At 39.7% G+C, this 24,517-nt stretch overlaps 1 protein-coding gene across 8 annotated transcripts in view; it reads right to left on the bottom strand.

Moving 5' to 3' along the window:
• Positions 1 to 24,517, bottom strand: part of LOC136428559 (C-myc promoter-binding protein-like) — a 47,224-nt gene that overhangs the window by 20,812 nt on the left and 1,895 nt on the right. For 6 of the 8 annotated variants that reach the window (XM_066418164.1, XM_066418166.1, XM_066418170.1 and 3 more), the window contains exons 2-17: positions 13,425 to 13,776; positions 12,123 to 12,378; positions 11,411 to 11,480; positions 10,475 to 10,644; positions 9,682 to 9,981; positions 9,297 to 9,355; positions 8,742 to 8,886; positions 8,030 to 8,123; positions 7,216 to 7,297; positions 6,679 to 6,721; positions 6,196 to 6,253; positions 5,135 to 5,164; positions 4,630 to 4,709; positions 1,779 to 1,920; positions 1,434 to 1,641; positions 904 to 1,114 (exon numbers count right to left, since the gene is read on the bottom strand). In XM_066418164.1, the coding sequence (XP_066274261.1) occupies positions 904 to 1,114; positions 1,434 to 1,641; positions 1,779 to 1,920; positions 4,630 to 4,709; positions 5,135 to 5,164; positions 6,196 to 6,253; positions 6,679 to 6,721; positions 7,216 to 7,297; positions 8,030 to 8,123; positions 8,742 to 8,886; positions 9,297 to 9,355; positions 9,682 to 9,981; positions 10,475 to 10,644; positions 11,411 to 11,480; positions 12,123 to 12,378; positions 13,425 to 13,723 (2,247 nt within the window). In that variant the 5' untranslated portion in view covers positions 13,724 to 13,776. Of the gene's footprint in view, positions 1 to 903; positions 1,115 to 1,433; positions 1,642 to 1,778; positions 1,921 to 4,629; positions 4,710 to 5,134; positions 5,165 to 6,195; positions 6,254 to 6,678; positions 6,722 to 7,215; positions 7,298 to 8,029; positions 8,124 to 8,741; positions 8,887 to 9,296; positions 9,356 to 9,681; positions 9,982 to 10,474; positions 10,645 to 11,410; positions 11,481 to 12,122; positions 12,379 to 13,424; positions 13,777 to 15,030; positions 15,053 to 24,517 lie in introns of those variants that run through there. The other 2 variants (XM_066418165.1, XM_066418167.1) reach the window with 2 other exon arrangements.

The following is a 24,517-nucleotide window of genomic DNA, read 5'->3' as shown; positions in this document are numbered from 1 at the left end:
TTTGACATTGACATATTCAATCTAAATAGAGTGACTGTATCCAACAGCTATCCAGGCTACTTTTGCGTTTGGGTGGGCACTGGATTGGAAATGTGACTGTGGCATGACTGTGAAAGCTGGCATCCCCCTAGACTTCAGATCCCGACTGGGGCCTAGATTGGCTACGCTCCCTATGGGCCCCCTTGGAAATGTGACTGTGGCATAACTAGGAGTATCTGCATCTGTTGCTGTATAGAGCCTAGGAAAACAAATGTTGTGTTTCCAGTTACAGTCCTTGAAAAAAATAGGGTCGGTAGGTAGGGATTCTCTCCTATTTTTTCTTTTTGTTTGTTTATGATTTCGGCCGAAGTGACCCAACAAATACAGCATAATAATGTAAAAATGAAATGGACAAGGACACTGGAACTCCATTATGTTTCACTACTGAGATGTCAACCCAAAAAAACGGCTTGGGTTGGCAGGTTTCTGCTGTGATCGGTTGGGTAGCCGGGAACACAATATCATTTTTTAGGCCCTACATCCCCCTTGGAAATGTGACTGAGGCATAACATTAACAAGGAGTAGCTAACAAGGAGACCTCCCTAAAGAATTAAACAGTGGTGCTCATCTATCCTGTTTTAATCCCAGCTCCATCCTGTTGATTTTCAAAGTGAGGATATTTCTTCAAATATTTTCCCGGCAAAGTCTGTAATTTTGCTCAAAACTTGAGATTTCATTAATTGTAGACAAGAGGTTGCAGGAAAAGACTTCCATTTGTGTCTGGAAAAGGCAAAATGCAACAACTGCTCTCCTGTTCATAGGTGCCCACCCCCCCTCCAGACCTCCCCCTGGGGATATGTATCCTGTGCTTGGCACCCTCCCCCCATCCTGCTCTATATTTCTGGGGAGATGCCTACGGCTTACCTTCTGTGAATGCCTGAGCTCTGCCTTGGTGCGTCTGGTGACAGCCATGGGACTGCTGGGCTTGGCCGTGCTGACCTGTTTGAACTGGTTAGCAAGGTGGGGGGGACGGAGGAACAGGCTGTGGTCCAGGTCGGGGAACACCGTGTAGCTGTACTTCCTGCCATCGGGGAGGTCCCTCGGCTCCGGGGGAGTCACGAACACGGTGTGCTCGCTGTGGGTACAACATCAAACATTTGGTGAGACTGAACATGACGAGAACAGCTGTTGAACACCATAAGCTTACTTCAAAATTTCAAACAAGTAATACAACAACAAAGGGTTATATTGCCTTTTCTGATTCTTAGATTCTTTATACTAGTATACAATAGTAACTTTACCCTAAAGTGTACAAAAATATCTAGGTGCACGGGTGCAGAGTCAAAAAATAGGTGCACGTCAAAAAATAGGTGCACAGCTCAAGTTGAACACTTTTAAAGAGTTTTGAATAAAAAAAGAGTCAGTTTTTATACAAGTTACTCTCTTCCACATACCTCTTAAAAGACTCCTCCAAGTCAATCAGCTGTTCATCCGGCCTGTCCGACCTCTCTGGATCCACCTTGTCCATGCACTCATCGAAGAAGGCCAGACTGGTGTCCTTCTCTGACACAAAGGAGCACTCCTCGATGAAGCCGATGAACATCTGCGTCTTCATGATCTGGGTGAAGAACTTCTGGTTGGTGTTGCGGCTTCTCAAGAAACCTGGAGAGGAAAATACGAAAAACAGGCAAGGGTTGGACTCGCAAGATTCTTCTGTCTATCTAAATCCGTATGTCTATTGATAACTGCACAAAGTTTACACCATATTGATGTACACATAATAGACAGTAGAATTTTACCCTGCAGGTCGAACAGCGAGCTGGCGTCTGTTGTTCTCTCCGTTGGCTTCTCCGTGATGGGAAGAAGAAAGTGTCTGTAGCCTTTCAGCAAGCACGCCATGAACCTCAGAAACGCCTCCTGGATGGCAAGCTCTATAGACAGCTGCAACAACAGAACACCACTTTGTTACAGGAAGTCAAACACTGTGCAGTATCATTATGTAACTTACCATACTGAAACAATATTTTTAAAGATCAAATATGAAGAAAAAGACAGATAAAGGAAAAAAAGAATTATGAAAATAGTATTTTTTTAAAATAAAATAAAAAACTAACTTAATTAGTTAATACAACATTATGTATGTTTGATAAAATATTGCCAAAGATTAACTACATCAGACTATATCAATCCAGAAGGTTATGAAAACTTTTTTTTTGTAACATTGCATAGGCTGCAATATATACTATATTGGACATCTTATACCTAGTTGAATCACATGGCCCAGCACTGTATGTTAGAGTAATATAGCCCCCATCACCTTATTTGAAAATCTTAACCATCCAAAATTCCATTTTAAGACAGACTTAAATTTTGACTGTCATGGGCTGCTGTGGATAATAAAGAAATACAAACAGCCATAATTTTGTTCCAGCCTATCCTTCAACATCTCAAGGGGGTGGAACAACAATATGGCTACAATCTAAATGACAAACACTATGTCACACTGCCATTCGCAGACGACTTTTGCCTTATATCCACCCACAAGAGACAGCACCAGAAACTCATTAATGAAATATCAACCAACACAAAATCCCTGAAACCGCGAAAGTGCAAGCCATGTCCATTGTGAGCGGCAAGCCATCGGACAATAGCTTCTTGATCGATGGGGATCCTGTCAAAACAACTAAAGATGCACCGGAGAAGTTCCTAGGTGGCTACATAACCTTCCTGGGCAAGACAAGAGAGACATACGACATTCTTGCCAAGACAATAGAAACAACTCATGAAAATATAAACAAATCAACCATAAGAAATGAATACAAACTGAGAGTATACATGGAGTACGCTTTCCCATCGTGGAGGTACATGCTGATGGTTCATGACCTAACAGACACCCAGTTACAAAAACTTGATGCCATTCACACAAAGGCGATCAAGACATGGCTTAAAATGCAACCTGGTGCCACAAACGCTATCCTGTACAACACAAGGGGTCTCAACTATAGAACTATCTCAGACCTGTATCTAGAGGCCCACACCCTGGCCTACAGTAGATCAACCCTCAAAGGCGACGAGAGAGTAAAACATGCTGTACAAGCTAAGCTAGACCGTGAATCGCAATGGACCAGGAAGATGCAGAAGTGTGGTATTAAAACGTCCCACATGATCCACCAACAGGCCACACATGCAGCAAAAGATTCAGAATGGTCTTCTGTGCGTAAACACATCAAACAACAGGTGACAGATATGCGTCATAACGTCTGGAGCGAGCACCAGAAAACCCTACTACAGCAAGGGCGCATGCTACAACTCCTGGAAGAAGAGAAATGTGACCTTACGTGGCGGTCGATCATATACAACCTACCAAAAAGTGTTCTCAGCTTCGCGGTACGTGCCTCGATCGACGCCCTGCCCACATTCTGTAACCTGATCACCTGGGGAAAACGCAACAGTGACCGGTGTAAACTGTGTGGTAACCGAGAAACGCTTCACCACGTCCTGAACCACTGCAATGTTTCTCTCCAGCAAGGACGATATACCTTTCGACACAACGCCATATTAAAGTACATAGTGGACAGCATCCAGGAGGCTATCGATCTCCCACAGACCAACGCTACAGTCTACGCAGACATCCAAGGACACACTATCGACGGAGGAACTGTGCCGGCACACATAGTACCTACAACTCAGAAACCAGACTTAGTCACCTACCTCCCAGAACAAAGGACAATCCACATACATGAACTAACTGTGGCCTTTGAACAAAACATTAACGCAAGCCATGAACGAAAGGTAAACAAATATTCAGCCCTAGCGACAGAATTGAGAGCTGCAGGCACCACAGCCACACTTACCTGCTTCGAGGTTGGATCAAGGGGACTCATCACACCAGAGAACAAAAACAGACTGCGGACAATGTTCAAAGTAGTGCATGCAAAAGTGCCTAAGAACCTTTTTAGAGACATTAGCCGCATAGCTATTCTATCGTCATATGACATATGGAGTGCGCGACACGAGCCCCACTGGGAAGCAGACACTTTACTGTAGAAGCAACCGTAGTCCTGCCCTAAGTGCAATATCAATTTGTAACCTTTGTATATAAGTGAATATGTATTCGGATTTTAACTGTGAATTGTATTTGTAATTTGTCCGTCCCTGCACATTTGGTCACCACATCGTGATGACCATCGTGACCTGGGCTTTGTGTCCTACTTTCTTTTCAAATAAAGAATGATTTTACTACTTGGACATCTTATACCTAGTTGAATCACATGGCCCAGCACTGTATGTTAGAGTAATATAGCCCCCATCACCTTATTTGAAAATCTTAACCATCCAAAATTCCATTTTAAGACAGACTTAAATTTTGACTGTCATGGGCTGCTGTGGATAATAAAGAAATACAAACAGCCATAATTGTGAAAGTGGTGAAGAATGCTGGATTGGTGCTGCATTGGTGTTGGACTGGTCTGGTATTCTAGCATTGTCCATATTTCTTGGCAATTCAGCATCAATACTGCACTAATGTGTTGACTTAAAATGAAATTGCTATGGCAGTCGGTACCAATGCCAGACTAGACTAGCATTAAAACTTTGAGCATTAGGGCAGCACTATGCACCACAGAAAGCTTACAATAACAGGCTACTCACCTTCTTCTTCTGTTTTTTCAGGCCATCGTCCAACGGTGCCAAGTCCACGGCCACTTCGTCGGGTGTGGTTTGACGATGAACTGTGGAACAGCAGACGCTACGTTACCATTTCTCATTTTTTAAGAAACCAATAGAATGGGGAAGACACTTCTGTTGCAAAAAGATGTTTCAATACTACCTTTACATCTGAGCAAGTTAACACTACACATTTGGCATCAAACACACATTGAGACACTACTTACCATATATGTGCAGCTCATAGCATATCTTTCTTGTAGCTTTCACATGTTACAAAAATATCATTTGTGCACACGTGCTTGCATTTAGAAAAATAATATTCTAGCACAGAAAAATTACACCCAAAAGTGAACAAATCATCACAATATCAGGAAAAATTATGGACAAAGAGGGGTGAATATGAAGCATGAATGATGAAAATATGTGGTAAAATCATAGGAAATGGGTGCAGAATAATGTAAATCAGACTTTATAGGAAAGAACTTACCACCAAAGTAAATACTTGGGAAAATATCAACTGTATGAAGACATAGGGAGAGGATATATGTTTGGGATTACACACAAAGCAGATCAAAAGTTGTTTTTTTCAGTGATTAGAGGCAGAGATACTTTCAGGTAATATGTTTGGGACAACACTAAAAGACTGAAATACGTTATGATTTTGGAAGGAAAAGTGGAAAGAAAAAAAACTTCTGTATATTAATATTTACAGCCGAAAATTCAAATTCTGCAAAACTCTGACGTCATACTAATAGCCGGAATTCCAGATAGGAACTCTGCCTCTTGTAGAATATTTAACGTGCCATCGTAGCTAAGCAAGATGTGATTGGTATACAGCAGGGGGAAAAGGACAGAAAAGAGATATTCACAAACTAAAGAGTGAGAAGCTTTGTACAACATGCTTTTTCTATGTATTCTACAACATAAAACATATACTTGTAACCTTTATTTTGTTCCAATACTAGATTTTTTAATCAATCTAAAATCATGCAAAGTCAAATCAAAATTGATCTTTAATGATCTGAAATGGGTATAATTAAGTTGATTTTCATTTGATTTGGTTAGACTGCCCAAAAGTTGGGTGAAGAAAAATCAAGATTTCAGCCATGCAAAGCAATCATTATGTTACTTATCATTATGTTAATGATGTAATAAACCAGCCATTTACTTCCAAGTTATTCATCCATGACTCAAAAAAGATTCAAAACAAAAAGATTTCTACTCAGAAAATGAACAGTGTTTTAAGAGTTTTGAAAAGTTAATCTCTTTTGTAGAAGCCATGCAAAAATCGAAGATGTTAGCATCGGAAGTTGATAATCAATGCACTTTTGAAGCACATAAAACATTATGGCGTTTTACAAAACGTACACATTTCACAGACTCAAAAGCTTAATTTTCGACAAATACTCGAAATAAATTTTTGAAATAAAGTCATAAAGTCTTCAAAATAGACGACTAGCTGGGTTTTTGTACAAATCGTTTCGGGTAATTTATGGCATTGTAGCAAACAATTGAATCTAGCTGTAACTGTACATGCTTTCCCTTTACCTTCTATCAGCTGATTGCACAAGTGGACTAGCGAGTTTCTTAGCAGCTTTGCGGGTTTCTGTAAATAGAATAAGGAATAATCATTTAGCCAAACTGACAAAGAATCGTAGTCCAGAAGAGTCGCTTTCCATAAATTTGAAATCATGGTCATGCAAGCTAGAAATTGCTTAATGCATTTCTCAAAAAGTTGTGACCAAAACTCACCTTTTCACTACTCATGTAATAAGTTATCAAGAAATAACAAAAAAAGGCAGACGTTTACAAAATAGTCTCATCTCAGTGTAGACTTCTATCTGCCTCATTAATTTGTGGTAACAACAAGAATACAATTTACAATAATATTAGTTATAACATTCATACAGCCTGCTCACATTTCAAGGCTTTCAAGAATAGTCCATTGTATATATCAAATTCAAAAATAGGCAAAAATATCTTCACCATTTCTATATTTGGTAAACATTAATATGCAAGGAACAAGCCTACCTTTGGAAGGATCTTGTGGTTAATGAGCTTATTATCGCGGGGTCTGTAAATACAAGACAGGATAATTCAGTGGTTACTCTAAACAGGGGAACGGGGGCGCTGCACCCTCAGACTTTAAGCATGCACCCTTTTACAGTAGGAGCGAATTTTGCTTAAAGTAGAAAATACAGAATGACCACTACTGACCATGCCAATCCACAGGTTGTGATGAAATGTGAATTTTCTGGCCATAATATCACCCTCCGAAAGCCTTAAAGCTTCCAATATTTCTTGACAAATTTTCTTAGATTCCCCACTCTGGCACAAGATTTAAGTATTGTAAATCTTGAAAATTTGCTATGGTTTTCTTTTTGCAGTTTTTGTGGTGACTTCTCCACTGTAAATATGTCTCCTTTGTATGACTACTGTACAACAGAATTGTTTCAACCACGAATTCAAAACACTGCGAAAACCTCCCTTTTCCTCCTGCTGCAAAATAAAGCCACCACGAAAGTAAACAAATTTACGGCAGCTGAGAAACAGATGAAACCAACTCACTGTCTGATGGAGTTTGTGTCCAGATCCACACAGATGACATCCTGGGGGGGCTCGTACAAGTCAAAGTATCTAGAGTCCACACCTGCAAAGAAAAAACACACACAGACCTTTACTACATATTCAAATACTTGACAGTTGAAACCATATGAAGTGAACACTTACAAAAGTCTTGCCATCACTTTTATTTCAACATCTATTTCAACATTCACCAAATTTGCTTGAACCTTCATCTTTTACAATCTAATTTTTCAAACCGATACACATAAATTGGAGTCATCTTCTGTAAACTAAACATTTTGAAAAGTTTTCCTGTTCAATGTTTTTTGAACACTCAGCAAATTTACATGAAGACTTAACACAAGGAAATAAATCAGTAGTAATGTTAACCCCATTGATTTCTCTTGCCAGAAAATCAAGGCACAGTGCCAAGGTGTTCTCAAAATCAAGTGGGCTTAGGACAATGCCATTTGGTAGAAAGTTGGTCTAGAATATGTTCTTGAGAACTGTCCATAAGAAACTGTGTAGCACTACCATGCAGCATACATAACGATTTTAATGTCAACTACGTGTGGAACAACTCAACATCTCCCATTTTGCGTGCTTGTTTACCGAATGTAGTTGACATAGAAAAAGTACTCTACTAGCTTTGCTACACTGTTTCACATGGCTATCCTATGGTTAACATACTGTACCAACTTTCTACCAAATGGTGTTGTCCAAGTCCCACCCAGTGTTGACAACACCTCAGCACAGTGCCGGATGCTCAGTGAAAAGAATTCAACGGGGGTGAGTGTAGAAGCCTTGTTGTCCTTACCGACTATGAAGGGCACAGGAGCGTTGATGACATCAGCAAGGTCCAGAGGACAGAGGGGGATGTACGGACATGGCCAGTGGAGAGGGAACAATATCTGGGGAAAACAGCAAAATTACATGTCAGAAAAACCAATGGTATACAACTGATCAAAAGTGGTGACAAAATCGTTGAAACAAACAAAACTCAAAAGGATAGTGGTAAATAATCCCAATTCTTTGTTGGGAAGTTTTTCATCTACATCAAGACCTGTCAACCTTCATTTAACCCGGAACGGGGGCTGCTACACACTACCAACTGCCTTTGTTTCATTGTTTACAATGTTCTAAGGAATCATGTCCTCAGTGATTCTGATGAAGAGGACTTAGGTGAAAATTTGGCCAGGTCCAAATCAATTGGAAAATAATCTTTTTACGTATTGTATATGAACACAGATTAACTTTCCTTGCTAAGTTCCTAATTCATTTCATAACAAGCTATTCACCACTCAAAAATCACACTTCCAGAAACAGAGACCTTAGAAGTTCTTCTGCAGTATCGGAGGAAGCCGCTGGGCCCATAATCGTTTTCGTTTTCCCGGCACATAGCAAATATCATGAACATCCACACACAGCTTCTCAAGTTACCCTGCTTACACACATCCCCAGTCACTCCACCATAGCAAAACCAAAAACATATCCTTCTGGCAAAGGTAATTATGGGACAATGAACTGACCAGTTGTAGCGCCTCTGCCACGCTGGTGAGTACAGCAGGCCTTAGGGAGTGCAGGAGGATCTTGTTCTCCAACAGGGCGAACAACAGCAGGTTCATGGCGTTGTCTGGGCCCAGGTTGGTCAGCAGGGCAGTCAGGGAGGCACCACTACACAGCACAGGGCACAGACAGTTAACATTAGGGCTGCATTACTAAACATACCATCAGGTACATGTACCAGCACCAGTTAATACACTTAGTGAAAGCTCCGAATCCTGTATCCGAACAAATGAACAAAGTAAGCTATAGCTTTCAATGCTTGTGATAGGAATTTCACAGTATTTTTTCAAAAAATAGGTTTATAATCGAGCATCACTTTATCTAGGTACAGTAACAATACATTGACATTCTGCATTTTGGACCTGTATCCAGTACCAATACGCAGCCCTAGCTACCAAATTATAAAAAGATATGATAGCCTGAAAGCCACAAAATTGATATTTTAGAGATTGGAGTCTGGCATCCAGGCTACTCTTATGACAAAATTTCATGGCTAAGTTTATAATCTAGTGCCTTACCTGAGGGGCAGGGGAGAATGGTGAGGCTGCATCAGCAATAGGGAATCAACAGCACCCATCTATTAATGAGAAGGAAACATAAAAAGGTGTCATCATACATGTAGCTGCCCACCTTCTTTTGTATCTTTTTTGGAATGTTCCATTTTTGCACAGGTGGAGATTTTTGGAACGTTTCATCTTTGCATGGGAAAAGATGAGTGTGAAATATTCTGCATTTGCTTGCAAATGTTGCCTTTCTAGTATTCTATGCTCTAATGCTTACATACTCATCTTCCCCATGCAGGGTCCAACTTCCCTTATGCAGGGTGCCACTTTAACACTACTGCCATACACAGAAACAAACAAACTGCCAAACACTGAAGATCACATTTTTAGTTAATTTTACCTGTACGAGTATTCTCGGCCGCTGGGGCGACGGGAATGGAACATCATGCATGAAGTGCGAGATGTGTCTCTCCAGGGGCACCGCGTGCGGACCCGAGACCGACAGCCTGTACAAGTAGGTCAGAAACTTTCGAAACGCGTCGAAGAATGGCCAGTGAGACATCAGGGAGATGCACTTGTTGGTGTGGATGGTCTTGGTTTGCCTGTCGAGTTCGGTCTGATAGTTAAGCCTCTTGCGCTGTTCCTCCGTGAGTTTCTCTGCGGGATAACTCTCGTAGAATGACACTGCAGCACCATAAACCTGCGCACAAAGCAAGAGAACAAATCGTACAGAAAAAAAAGAACCACATTCTTCAGTAACCTTCATAAACATTTACATATATCCGGCACTTCGTAAAACACTGTGTTTGAGAGATCTCTTAGCACAGCACCCCTGTATATGTACTGTTTAGATATGCAGTAGTGTATTCAACTGGATGACCTTGCAAAGTGAATATCTTAAGACACATTCTTTTAGGATGGCACATATATATAACCTTGAGGAATTATTCAAAATTTAGACATTAACTGCGAGGTACTGATTTTCACCAGAGTTAAGTGCCTCTCCCAAGGGCACAACATTTAGGTCTACTAGGGATACAAAAACAGAACTTTTAGTTTTAGTTTCTATATCAACAACTCTAACCACAAGGCCACCATGACACCTATTGGCTACAAACCTTACATATGACCTAAGCTATAAACCACTGTAAGATAGATAACATTGACACAACAACAATATAACACAAACGTACCTTATCTGCGTCTACATTGGTAAGCACGAAAGTGGAGAACACAGGGAGTGGGTGTTTGGCATCGTTCGGCCAACACTCTATAGTAGCACCCATAGGTAGGCAGAAGATGGGAACTTGCTCCGGTAGGGGGAAACTCTCGTAATCCTCCATAGGATACCTTCCTATCAAACCTGTACATGAAAAGATATCAACAAGTTATTCACCAGAGATGGCAGACTTCGCCCCCTCTTCACTCTTGTATTGTTGCAATCCTCCATGGGATACCTTCCTATCAAACCTGCACAGCAGATAAAATAAACCTTTCATTTCATTTCATTTATTCATTTATCCAGGGACAAACTTGTCGCCAGTAGGGCGATTTTCAAAGCGCCCTGCCCTCCTTCAGAACTAGAATCTGAAACTTCAAAATTTCAAACATTTAATACAACAAAGATTTCGCCAACATTTCTTTTACACTTGACTATCAAAAATGTCCGGCATACTACTGTACGATCAGGCAAACCTACAAAATCATCTGCGTGCACCGGCCGCAAGCCGGCGACAGTTAGAAATGTTGTGCACAGCACTAATGTTGGGTGCACAAAAGCGAATATGTACCTAGTATTTCGAGCCCTTCTGTACACTAGAGCAAAATAAACAACTAGAAAACATAGACTTAAGACCCCCTCTGGCAGACCATACAGAAACTGCAATGCTCCCTCGAGGAAAGCATACAGAAACTACAGTATAGAATAATGTATGCTGACCAACAAGCCCTAAACAATTATACTTCTCTCACATGGTAATGAAGTCCCATGGTAGTAAAGTAAAAATCAGTATGGTAACAGTGACAATTCATTCATTCATTCATTCATTTGCTCATTCATTCATTCACTGATCTATTCATTCAGATTATAATTTTTTTTAAATGCGAGATTTGAAACTTAAAGCTCTTACCTGCTTTGTAAGATATGTAGTTCATCTTGGCCATGGACTTCTTGTAACAGAGAAAGACATCAGAACCAACCTGTAGGAGGAATGTAGAATCAGACAACTTTGAGAAAATCTTGAAATAGTTCCACTTATGCTCTAAAATTGACTAATAAACTGGTAGACATACCAACTTCTAAGTACATGTACCAGCTCAAAAAAGAACAAGAAATGGTCATGCCTTCAACTTAAGTACCAGACTATCAAATAAGGTCGATGTGTAAAAAAATAAAATTTTCCTAGAATTATTGTAGGAGCATCCTCACCAGTGAAGCTGGTATGTTACGCCAAAAGTCGTTTTACAGTGCCAGCTAAACAGATTCATTCATTCGTTCGTTCGTTCATTTGTTTGTTCGTTCAGACCCTTGTACTTTTTGTAGTGCCTGGTAGCACATAGGTCAGCAAGTTTCCTTACTGTTTCAGTAGCAGCTTACTAGCTCTTCCCTTTAACGTGCTCAACGTACCTCTTCAAACACAGACCCCCATTTTTACATCCCTTCCGAAAGACAGTGCAGCCCCAATCGAGATGTCCTGTCCCAGGATTTGAGATTGAACTGAAGTCTTCCAGTTACCAACTAATTGGAACCAGGAGCTCAACTGTGAGGCTGCTACCAGTTGAGCTATAGGGACATCCCTGGCTATACAGATACAGAACTTTAAAACTCAAAAATAAACTTACCATGCCCTTGTTAAGGTTCTTGTCTATCTGACAGAATGCATGTGGCGGGGTCTCGCCCTTGTTGGTGAGTATTACACAGATGTCCGTGACCGCTAAGGAATTGTGGGCGGCATTTTCGGAGGCTCTCCTGGTGGTGATGTAAGTTCTGTGTCCCCCCAGGGGAGCCTTGTTATTAACATTGGCGGGACGTCCGTAGGGCGTGCTGTGTATGATCTCACAACCGGACATCACACGTTCTTTACCTTCATATAGAACTCTGAAAAGAACATAGACAACTCATTAGCATACATGGATATAAAAAATCACCATCATATTAAAGGTACTAAATGCAACATTAGGACATTAGATGTCAATTTCTTGTCATTTTTTTTACCAGCCAGTTGAGCCAACCATATGCATTTCATAACCATATTCAGGTTGAGGTGACAATGTGACATAATTGTGTGATACGAATGCTGCTGGTTTGTTTACATCCAGCTTGCATGTCTTTTTTGGCACCACCAAAAAAGTAGGTCCGTTTGTAAACATAGAAAAGATGAAATAATATGAAATTGGTTAGATCTTAACTAAAAATGTGCCTGGAAAAATCACTAAGATGACGATTTTGTTATCCAGAATGGTAGGAAGTTTGATCTGCTGCCAAAGTCTTACATTCAGAACCTTTAAGACACGGATTATGATACTATTCCCTTCTAATATAAGCTTTGTTATCTAAAACCAACAGGCAAGCACAATGTTCCATGGTGAATTTAATATCCCTCTGCTTTCATACATGCTCATCCTTTAAAAATTATTAAGTGTTCCAGCAAATGTTGTTGCCTAAATAAGCCAGGTGACAGTAGATATATACACATATTTCTGCTCGTTTAATAACGCAGATATATGAATATGCTATAAAAAATGTCCCTGATAGAGAATTTATAATCACTTTAATGATATGTATGTTACTGTATGACATACAGTCCTCTAGATAGATAATATTGTTGTCACTTTTTGGCAACTCCTCATAATGGGAGCCTTCAGTATAGCATTGGATTCAGTAAATGAAAAAATAGTTATAAAAATTACAATCTAGTTATTCCTGCAAAATAGTTATAAAAATTACAATCTAGTCATTCCTGCAAAAGACAAACTTTTGCTGGGCAATGTTTATAAGGCCACTTCTATTGCAGAAATACAACATTTGACAGCATTGCAAACAAACAAACCAAGTAACCCTATCATATCCAAAATCATATACAGTTGCTTGAGTATTTGGCGTGTCTTCTTGCCTGGATGTCTAACCTTCATCAACAAACCTACCCTATATCCGTGAGCGGCGGTTTATCACGTCCTCTTCTATAACACAGGTGTATGGGTGAAGTCCGCAGGCTTCCGTGGTTCAAGTCCGCGGGAAAGCCAAACGGCGTGTGTTCTATACACGTGAACCCCTGCGGCGGAACCTCCCCCTGCCCGCGGTGGATCACAGCGAGTTCTACGATCGGGTCCTGTGGGGCGATAGTTCTGTGGGAGTTGTCGATTTCTTCTTCTAGCGGCTTGGACGTCTCCGTGAGACCAGCGACCACGAAATACTCCACCACGCGCTGGTTTCTCTCCTCCATTTTTTTTCTTCAGTATTTCCTCAGTGGCTTTCTCTCAAAAGGAAGACAGTTGCCTGAAAACAACATGCAAAAAAAAACAATTTTATTTACTGGATTACCATTAGTAGCAAAATACTGTAAATCCAGTTAATATTGCAGTTGGTAATTTCAGCAGTTGGGAGAAAAGGGAATAATTCGTAGTATCAAATTTTAAAGGTGGGAACAAACATCAGTCTCAAATGCTAGTAATCAAATATTAGCGATGATGAAATTTTAGCAGATGACTAGTGAGTGTAAAAGTTTCTAAAATAAAATCACCCTTAACAAATCAAGAATTACAGTATTGAAAATAAGTAGACACATGTAAACACAAGTATACGTCCAGCAAAACTAAACAAGGAAATATTCATTTTGTCGTACTTCAAATTTGATGAACAAAAGACCTAAGTCATTTAATACAGTTATGGCAACATTCTTGGGAAACTAGAACACTGGATTCTTCTAATCCAATCATCACAATTTACAAAACATACCCAAACAATTAGACCTGAAGAACAATTCAATCTGGACACCCGATCTGTTTGTTTGTCTACTAATCGCTGAATACCTGAGATCAAAGGCCACTTTTCACAGCAGAGATTCTACAAGCATTAGAAGAAAAACAACAAAAAACCATAAGTAGATTGTATCATGGTACAACTGACTTAGAGTCTACACCATAAAACTGGACTCCAAAACTTTCCATAGGTCTCTACGACCATAGTGAATAAAACCACTTTTTTAGTAGAATCTATATCATATTATTTTTTTTTAGACTTTTTACCTGATCTTTAAGCAAATGAAACCTCCAGCTCAATTTCAGTGTTCTACATTTGTTTCTGCGGCATTTAGTATACCTTCTTACAGTAGTGTACTTTTTCAACTCTTCAAAGCGAAAGAGAAAACAATTGTGGCCTGATGAGGGAAATGTATAAAAATCCTCAAAAACTTGACTGACTGTTAGACCTTTGGACATTGAAACAACACAGGTGTAGTAAACAGCCGATCTTCATTTATAAGTAAACAGGTCACCATATGTGACGACTGACTTTTTGTCAGGACTATGGTCCACAGACACTAATGTCTCGACCTGCGTGTTAACGTTCGCAGGGTTCTAGGTAGCGAATTTTAGCGTAACAGGCCAATGTGCTATAATTTGTGACCACCATGCAAAATCAGTACCCTTACGCTTAATTTTCGACAAGTTGGTATTTTGAAAGAAGTTACTTGTGAAAAGTATTATGATCCTCCGTCCAAAGTCCAAACTGACAAAAAAACCTTCTACTTACATGTGGTCTAGAGCCCATATAATGCCGACTTTTAATCATACATTTTCAAAATCCCCTCACTGTGGAAGGACCAAGACCCCTTTCACACCTCATGATTACCATTTCCCTGGCTAGAACCCTGCTTTGGCTCCCAAAGACAACGGGATCGACCTGCTGTTACTTTATCAACAGGAAACACACTGACCACAACCCCAATATTCCTATACCACCTGGCAGGAAGTGCTTAAGAGGGACTGACTCAGCGCAGGGACCCTTACCTTCCTCATTGTGGTGTACAGAAAATCTGATAAAACGAAAAAGCAACTGTTGTTCCTGTTCTTGATAGGTATAAATGCAAAAACATCTATCATGTTGCAAATATGCCTGGGGGCACATGTGCCATGTTGTTATGTACATGTATGACATCATAATATGACACAGAACACATATGATATGAGTCAACATAGGAATCACTACAAGACATCATTTAACTAGTTTTAAGTAAAATCAATAACCTGGATCACAACAAGTCCAACTAGTTGGGAGACCCCGGTTCAATCCTGGGTTAGGGACATCTTGGTTGGAGCTGCACCTGTTTTTCAGAAGGGACGTATAATGGGGGTCCCGACCGTCCTGTGTTTGAGGAGGTGCCTCGAGGACATTAAAGGGGAAGGGCTAGCACCTCTCCCTGTAAAGATATGCCCTGCTACAGAAACAGCAAGGAAACTTGTTGCCCTATGGGCTAATAGCGCATAGGGCAACAAAAAGCACAAAATCATTATAGCAACTTCAATGGATGTACAAAGGAAAAGAATGCGAAAGGTTCCTTATTTAGGTGTCCGTCAGTCGTGTTTTGAAAAGACATCCCGGTAACCGTTTAAACATTATCGCTGCTCAAAGGGGCGTGAAGATTTCCCTGCGCTGGCCGTGTTTATTACGGGAAGTTCGCACATCCATGGCAATGGTGATAAGTGTTTTTGATGGGCCTTTGCTGGAACCGACAAAACGCAGTCCTTCCCCAACAGCGGACACAGGGGCACGGCACAGATACGTCCCCCCCCCCCCCACACAAAAAAAAATTTGAAAAAATCGCTGTGAGAAGGACTGCAACGGAGGCTACTAATTTGTTGGTTCCTGGATTAAACATTAAAAAAACTAAAGACTAAAAAATCAACAAACGTCTGAGGATAAAGCCTGTACCATGGTACACACAGTCAGAACGAAAGAATATGAAAACAGTGTTCGCTTGGAACGTCCGTAACACAGTGCAGTCTTGACGGAAAAAAAAATGAAAACAGTGTCTATACCATGGTACACGTGTAGTCTTTACGAAAGGATATACCGGTAGGACGAAGTTTCCCTCACTAGCCCTTAGCCTGAATTCAATCAAGCCTCCTGTGACCGCTCGCCGTCCTGTAATCGGCTCCCAACCCAAGAGGGGGGAGGGAGAAAACCCCCCGGATAGCTGGAGTTTGCGTTATACAGACTAACTAGCCCTCTGTTTTCGTCAATTTCTTGCTGATCATGAAAACCAAAGAAATAAATTGGTACAGCCTAACAAAAACTAAAAAAATCTACCTGTGCCATATCATGTACTTTCCCTCCAAATCCAACAAGCTGCTGTCTAGACCAGCTAACATGCAAATATTTGCTCTAACAGTGTGAACTAGGGGTCATTAACGATACCAAGGGCATGACTATATGTAACACTTTAACACCAATCGAATGTAGCGGGACTTTTTACTACAACTAGAGCCCAAAATTCATTAGCTTTGTCGATCATTAACTGTACTGCTTATGGTTTTTAAAAATATGGGTGAATTGCATATTGATAAACATGAGTTTGTTTAGGAAGGCCCAACCCTAACGTTAAGTGTATCAGTCATCGTGACTTGTAAACTATGACTCATGTTTGGATTACGTTTTAGCGGGAAATTCAGTTAAAGGAAAACGTGACGTATATGTACAAGTCAAATTTACTGTATCACCTGTTTTTATGGACCATATTAGCAGTTTGACATACATGGGGCATTACTTCAGACTTTGTTAAGACAATTAAACTTTCTTCACTTGCTTTGAATGGGACTGATCTTTTTAAAATCAAGTCCCTGCGAACTTTAATCCATTTACAGAACTAGAGTTCCACGACCTCATACCTTCGCCAAATGATTTTAACCTTTTTGAGTGTTTCTCATCAATTATAAATCATACCAGTTCATCTTCTTCACCCAAAAAACAAAAGTATGAGCTCAACAAAGAAGGTTATGCTAACAAAGTAACATTTATCATGAATTATGCAAAAGTAACATTTATCATGAATTATGCAAATGAGGTCCTTATTAGCATAATTTGATTCAACGATGCTCACATTCACATAACTTCCAAATGACAAAAGTATGAAATTGCCATCATTTACCTGTATGGAATTATAGTAGTTTGTCATTAATTATGCAAATTAGGCCTTCATTTGTATATTTTCTATGTATCAAAATTCCTTAATAACAAATGTCACATATTTCAATAGTCATATCATGGAACACAACGGGTTTTTAAAATTGTCTCATTAATTATGCAAATTAAAATCTGATTTGCATAATTATCGTCCAATCATTCAAAGCATCACGTAAGCTATCTACATACCAGAATAATAAACATCCATCAAGCCCATCTTGAGTTACAGTATTTTCTCATTAATTATGCAAATGAGGTCTTCATTTGCATAATTGATATCTATTAATATTTCTCTCTTCTTCAGTTAGGTATGTCACATGTTTGAGAGTCCTATGGTGGAATTTGGCGAATATATAAACTTTCCTCATTAATTATGCAAATTAGATACTGATTTACATAATAAGTATTTAATCATGTACATCATCACTCAAGCTATCTACTTAGGCCACAGCAAGTAAATTTTATGGATGACATCAGCGCGCTCATTAATTTTCGCCTGATTTTGAAAAAAAAAACAAGATTTTTTTTTACCCTTCGGCAATGGTCAACATACCGAAAATGATACAATTTGTCGCAAACTACAGTCAGTTCTCGCAAAAACGTTCTAGATGCCATAAAAGGCATTTGAAAATGTAAGAATTGTGAAAACTCCGTACAAGTGTTTTGTACAATTATTGTGTATGCAAGCTGTAACAAGATTGCTCGTCGTCACCAACTTACAGGAAGACACTGTGCATCCCTTATGCCAAACTTGTAATATAGTGTGTAATTTCTGTGCCATTATTATCAACAACGTGTAATCTGATGTGCTGTTCTTGAATGAAGTGAACTACTAACAAAATCGAAATTTCATTGCCCTCCGATGATATGTCCTCAAAGGCTCTGTGTTGTGCAATTGCTTGATATGATCCAGCAACGTTGAGGCTTAATTGCTCGCATTTGATGGCATGTGTTGACACAGTGTTCCATATGAATACCCAGTTGAATATAGTTGCTGCCCAGGTGTTCCATTGCATATGAATGCCCATGATGGTATGACATGTTTACTGTTGAATCAAGGTGGTCTTATATTATATATGAAACGTCATTGGTTGAATACAGGAACAAAAGGTCGTGATATCATATTTCGTTGCCACAAGTCTTGTTTAACAAGATTCATGATCTCAAAATTTGAAAATATAGGAATCTTGTTTTTTTTTTACCCGCCTTGTTTTTTTTTCGCCCTATCTCATTAATTTTGGAGTCTGCGGAGGATGTCATCCATAAAATTTACTTGCTGTGGCCTTACCAAAAATCATAACCATCCATCAAGCTCTTCTTGAGTTATTCCCTTTCAAAGTCTGAACCAAAACCTGCTCCTGCAGTTCCAAAAAAGCCGCTAGGGGCCCAAAACCTATACCACTCACTCTCTGTCCAAAGAGCTATCTACCACTCAAAAATCAGTTCCATAGCTTGTCCAGAACACGAGATATCGAAAAAGGAAGTTCTGCTGCAGTACCGTAACAAGCCGCTAGGGGACCCAAAATCTAATCATTTCCTAGTCTCATCAAGACCTACCCACCTACCAAATATCAAGACAATAAATCCAAGCCTTCTCGAGTTATGCTGTTGGTTACAAACATACATACATACAAACGCTACCCTCTGCATAACCTTCTCGGCGAAGGTAATGACATTATGTATGTACTACATGTACATACTAGAAATTTGAAAATCTTTGCATTTGTTTTATGTTCTCAGTTTACCTCCTTGGTTCTCCCAGTGACTTCAATAATATGAAATCATCACAACGCACTGTGTTTCCTCCCAAAATTTTAAACACAAGGAATGCTCTCTTTTGCCCCTCTTCTACGAAACTAGTTCCCTGCTAACCTAGGTGAATCTACGGTATCATCATGACCTAATTATCTCTATCCTAGTTAATCCACTCAGAGAATGACGAACCTCAAACAGATCTAGACCCTCCCTAGGGCCAGGCATCTTTCTCAAACAACTTGTTGACTTAGCACGCCCACTCATGATATACCATGTGACAACCTTGGAAAACTCACATTCAGAGAATCTTCACAAGTCCATGCGTATGTGTACCTAGCCTTGCTGCTTTTGAACGTCAGGATTGTTACACTGCTTCAATTTTCATTAGTCCAAATTTCATGTAACACAATAGTTAATCAGGTCACTACAATATTCTTCAGGCTAAGCAGCTAAGTTGCTAACATAAAATAAAGTTACTAGTCCAAATATCTTGATGAATTTTGTTGATATATCATTAAAAATTTTAGCTTTTCAGAAATGTCTGATACGGTACCATTTGTTGATTTTTGCAAACAAAGCTAAAATGTTAACTTACTGACTTCAAATTTCATTCCATAAAAATAGACTTTATCTTAATGTGTATTATTTTTCATATCCATGTACAGGCAAATCTGTCAAACGTTACAATCAGAATTCCCTCTCCCTATTTCAGTATTTGCTTTATCGTATGTTCTTCCGTCTTGCGAGCGTTCTATTTAATCTGTCTACTTTCGAGCAAAACTTTTTCACACACAGATTTTGCGTACACAGAAAAAAAACAAGGGCGTTTTACCTATATTACTGGTACACCCACATTCACAACAACACGTTTACAGTCATAGTACACATCATAACCAACATTCCACTCTAAAGGTAATGCAACAACAAGATCTTGTGTTCTGGATAAGCTATGGTCATGCTTTTTAGTTGATAGATACCGTAGCTCTCATGCTTGGTGAGAAGTAGTTTGGGCCCCCTAGCAGCTTCCTTTGGAACTGCAGGGGCATTTTAGGTGCAGACTTTGAAACAGGATAAGCCAATCCAGGACATGCAGGTGGTTTCTTCATCAGACAAGTTCTAATTGTTTAAAGAAGTGGGTCATGTTGCCTGGGGGTCCAGTTCCCACGACAGGACAACCATGGCTTGTTGTTAGCATGGCTGGACCCCAGGAATGTCAACACCACTGTTCACACATACAACACACACTTTATAATCTATCCACCATACCTTACAAAGTGTACTCCAACAGCTCTGTAGAAATATAATAAGACATCATACACGATAAAGATATCAGCTTATACAACAACTAGAACAGACCATTCTAGAATTAGGGGTGGCCAAAAATATTTCTTTGACTGCAAACGTCAGAATTTTTTTTTTCACCATTGCTTCTCCCGAGTATCAAAAAAGCTGACGTAAAATACGTAGAGATTTTTCTGCTTTGAGTGTACCCTGTAAATTCTACAATGTTTCTGTCAATGACGATTTAGACCGTGTTGTCTACTCTACATTCCTCTGGCACATACTACAATTTGCATGCGTTTACGAGACTACATGTCTATGCTGTATATATAATACACTAACAAAACTATCTACACTGAAAAGATAGGAAAAAAAGATAGGAAATACACCTTTCAATCCTTTGACTTTCTCCATTGGTTATGACCCAGACACAGACATGTACACAAGCGCAACTCTATTACAGACACAAGGAAATTGGAAACCAACCACCCTTGCATTTGACCTTCAGACTAGCACAGTTCAATTTGCTATGTCTGACCTAGATAATCCATGCGGCAATGCCTTATACACGGACTGATCTATATAGGTACAGGGGACAACCATTTATGTATCAAGAGACCATATACATGTGTTACGATGTAAACACAGTTTCACATATTTTAACAGCTTTCTTATATTTTTCCTGATGCATTCGTTGGATTGCAAAGGTAATGCAAGGTTGTATTGAACTGTGTGTGTCTTGACGTCACTGTCTGTTCCATATATAATTGCTACATACCCCTGTATGGGGTCTAGTGTATCTCTGAATTGGGGGGATTGATCATCAAAACTGTACCTATTTGTATAATGCAAGGTAGGTATTGAGCCCAGGACAATAAGACCTTCTATAGGAACCTTGAAAGTAAAATATGACAACTCAAGTTTATCTGTTTATCTTTTACTGATATTGACGAGCATCTTCCATATATTCCAAGTGCTATGGCCTGATTACTGTAAATCCATTTATTTTCATGAGGACTTCATTTCAACGGGAAAGAAGGTTTTTGCGAAACTTCAAGTTCAAGTTTGTAGTTGAAGCGAATTCTATATTATACTAGTAATACGGTGGAAACACGAATTTCTGGTGTCATGATTTTGCGTCGGAGAGGTCAAGGTGAGGATAAAACCACCACAAACATGACAAGATCTACAGTAACTAGGCTACATTTCAAGTTGGTGTTGTAAGTTGTATTTGACAATATCCAAAAGTTAGATACTCATTTCTGGTAAAATTCTGGCTACAATTTCACTGTAACAATGTAACCGATAACATATCATTTATCACAATGTCATGGGCAAAGAATTATACTAGTATCCCAAACACAGAAACGAAAGCAAAAATTGTGGTTGGTAATTTTAGCTTTTTGGGGGAAGGGAGCAGTTCACGGCATTTAATTTCAGTGGTGGAAACAAACATAAATGTCTCAAATATTAGTAAGGCCACACCAACTTGATTTTATGGATGACATCCTCTGGAGACCCCAAAACTAATGCGCGCGGGCGAAAAAAAAAGAAAATCCAGCAAAAAAAAATGCTGCTAAACCACAGGACTACTAGTACAAAGCTGGTATTGCGAATTGAACCACAGAACACAGTTTATTTGTAGGAGGTACATGTAGGTTGTCTTGTTCATCATAGAAGACTCAGCGCAAGTGATTGATTTTTAATATATTGACAAGAACGACCAAAGAAGGATACTATACGAACGTATTTGGCTCCAAGGACTGTGGATAATATATGACTGTGATGAGAATACTCATATACACCCCTAAGGGCAGTTTCAACATACATGGCATTGAACTCCATATTAAGCATTCCATGGTTTACGCTCACAAATCTCAATGCGAGACCTCTGCCAATCCCTCAATTCCTCTCCCATGTCTCTCATTATTGCAAAAGAAACGTGTGAGAGCCACTCTGGATAGGTCGTGTTTGAAATTGTCTGGGCGATACTCGCTGGCCGCCGCGATCCTCTCGTACAACTGTGCAAACGCAAAATCCCCCTAGCCAACATCGATGGCATACCAATTCACAAATACGCCCCAGTTTTCCGATAAGCCGGCACAATGCTAGCCTTTTGCGGCAATCTAAGTCAGCAAGTTCCGGAGTTCCATGTAGCCTTGGAGGAGGTGATTTTTTTTTTTTTTTTTTTTTTGACAACAGGCGAAAATCAATGCGCGCGCGGATGTCATCCATAAGATTAAGTTGGTGTGGCCTAATCAAACATTTACAATTATGAAATTTTAGCAGTTGACCAGTGACCGTTTTAGCAGCTAAAATCAAGAATTACAGTAGTCTTGTCAGCCAATCGTGTTGAGTGATTCATACAACAGATGGATTCCATAGGGTCACTGAGCCATGGTGGTACCCTCTGTGTGACCTCTGGGGTCCTTGTTACTCCATCAAGATGGACTCTAGCTGTCAATCAATCAATCAATTAACTACAACCAATGTAAACATCTGGAACAGATCCAAGTCATGTAGGGACAAGCTCATTAGTTCATTATAACAGCTTATGAAATTGATAGTATAGGGCTTGAAAATGACCACCTACAGTTGAATTTGAGTTGTGCAAGTTTTGAAAATGCAGAAATGTTCACGGTGGTTTTATGTTCGCGGTTCTTGCGGCGACCGTTTCACTGTGAATTTAAAACCACTGCAAACATTTTTTTCCAATACCGTAGCAGTATGTGACTAATCTATATTCTCCAAGCAGAGGCTTCGATCCAGAGGGGTAGTTTTGTCCGGGATTTTAACGTTTCTCTCGAGAGGAGAGGAACGTTAAAATCCCGGACAAAACTACCCCTCTCGATCGAAGCCTCTGCTTGGAGAATAACTAATCTATAGCGCAGCCGTAAACTTAAAACCACCGCAAAGACTTCCTTTTCGCCTTTCCGCTAAATAAAAACCATGCGAACTTAAATGCAATTACAGTATGTATAATCTGATATCTACCTGCACCTAACCTGCACAGTGCACTGGCACAAAAATTGACTTTGAGTCCTTTACAGTTTACAGAGGCATCCAATTGTACAGCTGATTATAGTAGTAGCAGGATCTAAAATGGTTAAATCACCTCCAGCTCATGACAAAATTGTCCTTGGCCAAGAGATGTTCCAAAATAACCACCCTAGGCCCTGTTTTGGGACGTGAAACATCTCCAAATATTTACTGTCTGAATCTGATGCCCTCCTTTACCCCCACACTCTTCTTGAGAACAGTGTACTTGGTACAAGGTGGCACTAACCATGCTCTCTCTGGACTACATTATATTCTCCAAGGAGAGGTTTCAGCCTTTCTAGCCCCCCTTCCCCACCGAAACCTTTACTTGGAGCATAAGGACTATAGGCTGCAGGGACAAAAACAGAAAATCTAATCGTAAATCATGAAATAATTGCAATGGTTTCATGTACAGTTGTTTTTTTTCCAGTTGCCTCTAACTGTGAACTCATAACAATGGTAATATCTGCTGTCTTGCAAATTGCTTAACTCAGTTACTGGCTGTTTCATCCGCTGCTAATGCTCCCTTCCTCCTTCTAGTCCTACATTGAAAGTCTCTGTACATTATGTCACGGAGTAGTTGTACTGTGAAGGGGGAAATATTTGCGGGGATTTAATTTTGCGATAGAGAAAAATAGAGTGTTAGCTGTAGTTTTGAGTTTATAGTCGAAACTGCCATGCAGGATTTTTTGCTGTGGTTTTAAGCCCATGATGAAGAGGTCACTGTAAAAAACATGAACATAAATGATAAAACCAACCGGACATTTCCCCATTTTACACTATCAATATCATTATCATAGTTCATCGGAGAAGCAACTCCAAAAATTTGGACTTCCTTATCAATACTATACAGGTACCCTTTCTTAATATTGATTATGGAAATGCTGCATCAAAGAATCTTTTTCACTCCCATAATATCACAATACAAGATGACAGCAAGTTTTTGTATTGGCAACAGTCTATGTCAACATGACATTTGACC

The sequence above is a fragment of the Branchiostoma lanceolatum genome, chromosome 2, assembly GCF_035083965.1.
Source record: "Branchiostoma lanceolatum isolate klBraLanc5 chromosome 2, klBraLanc5.hap2, whole genome shotgun sequence".
Classification (NCBI taxonomy): domain Eukaryota; kingdom Metazoa; phylum Chordata; class Leptocardii; order Amphioxiformes; family Branchiostomatidae; genus Branchiostoma; species Branchiostoma lanceolatum.
Note: the sequence above shows the minus strand (reverse complement) of the source record. Positions and strands in the feature narration are given on the sequence as shown.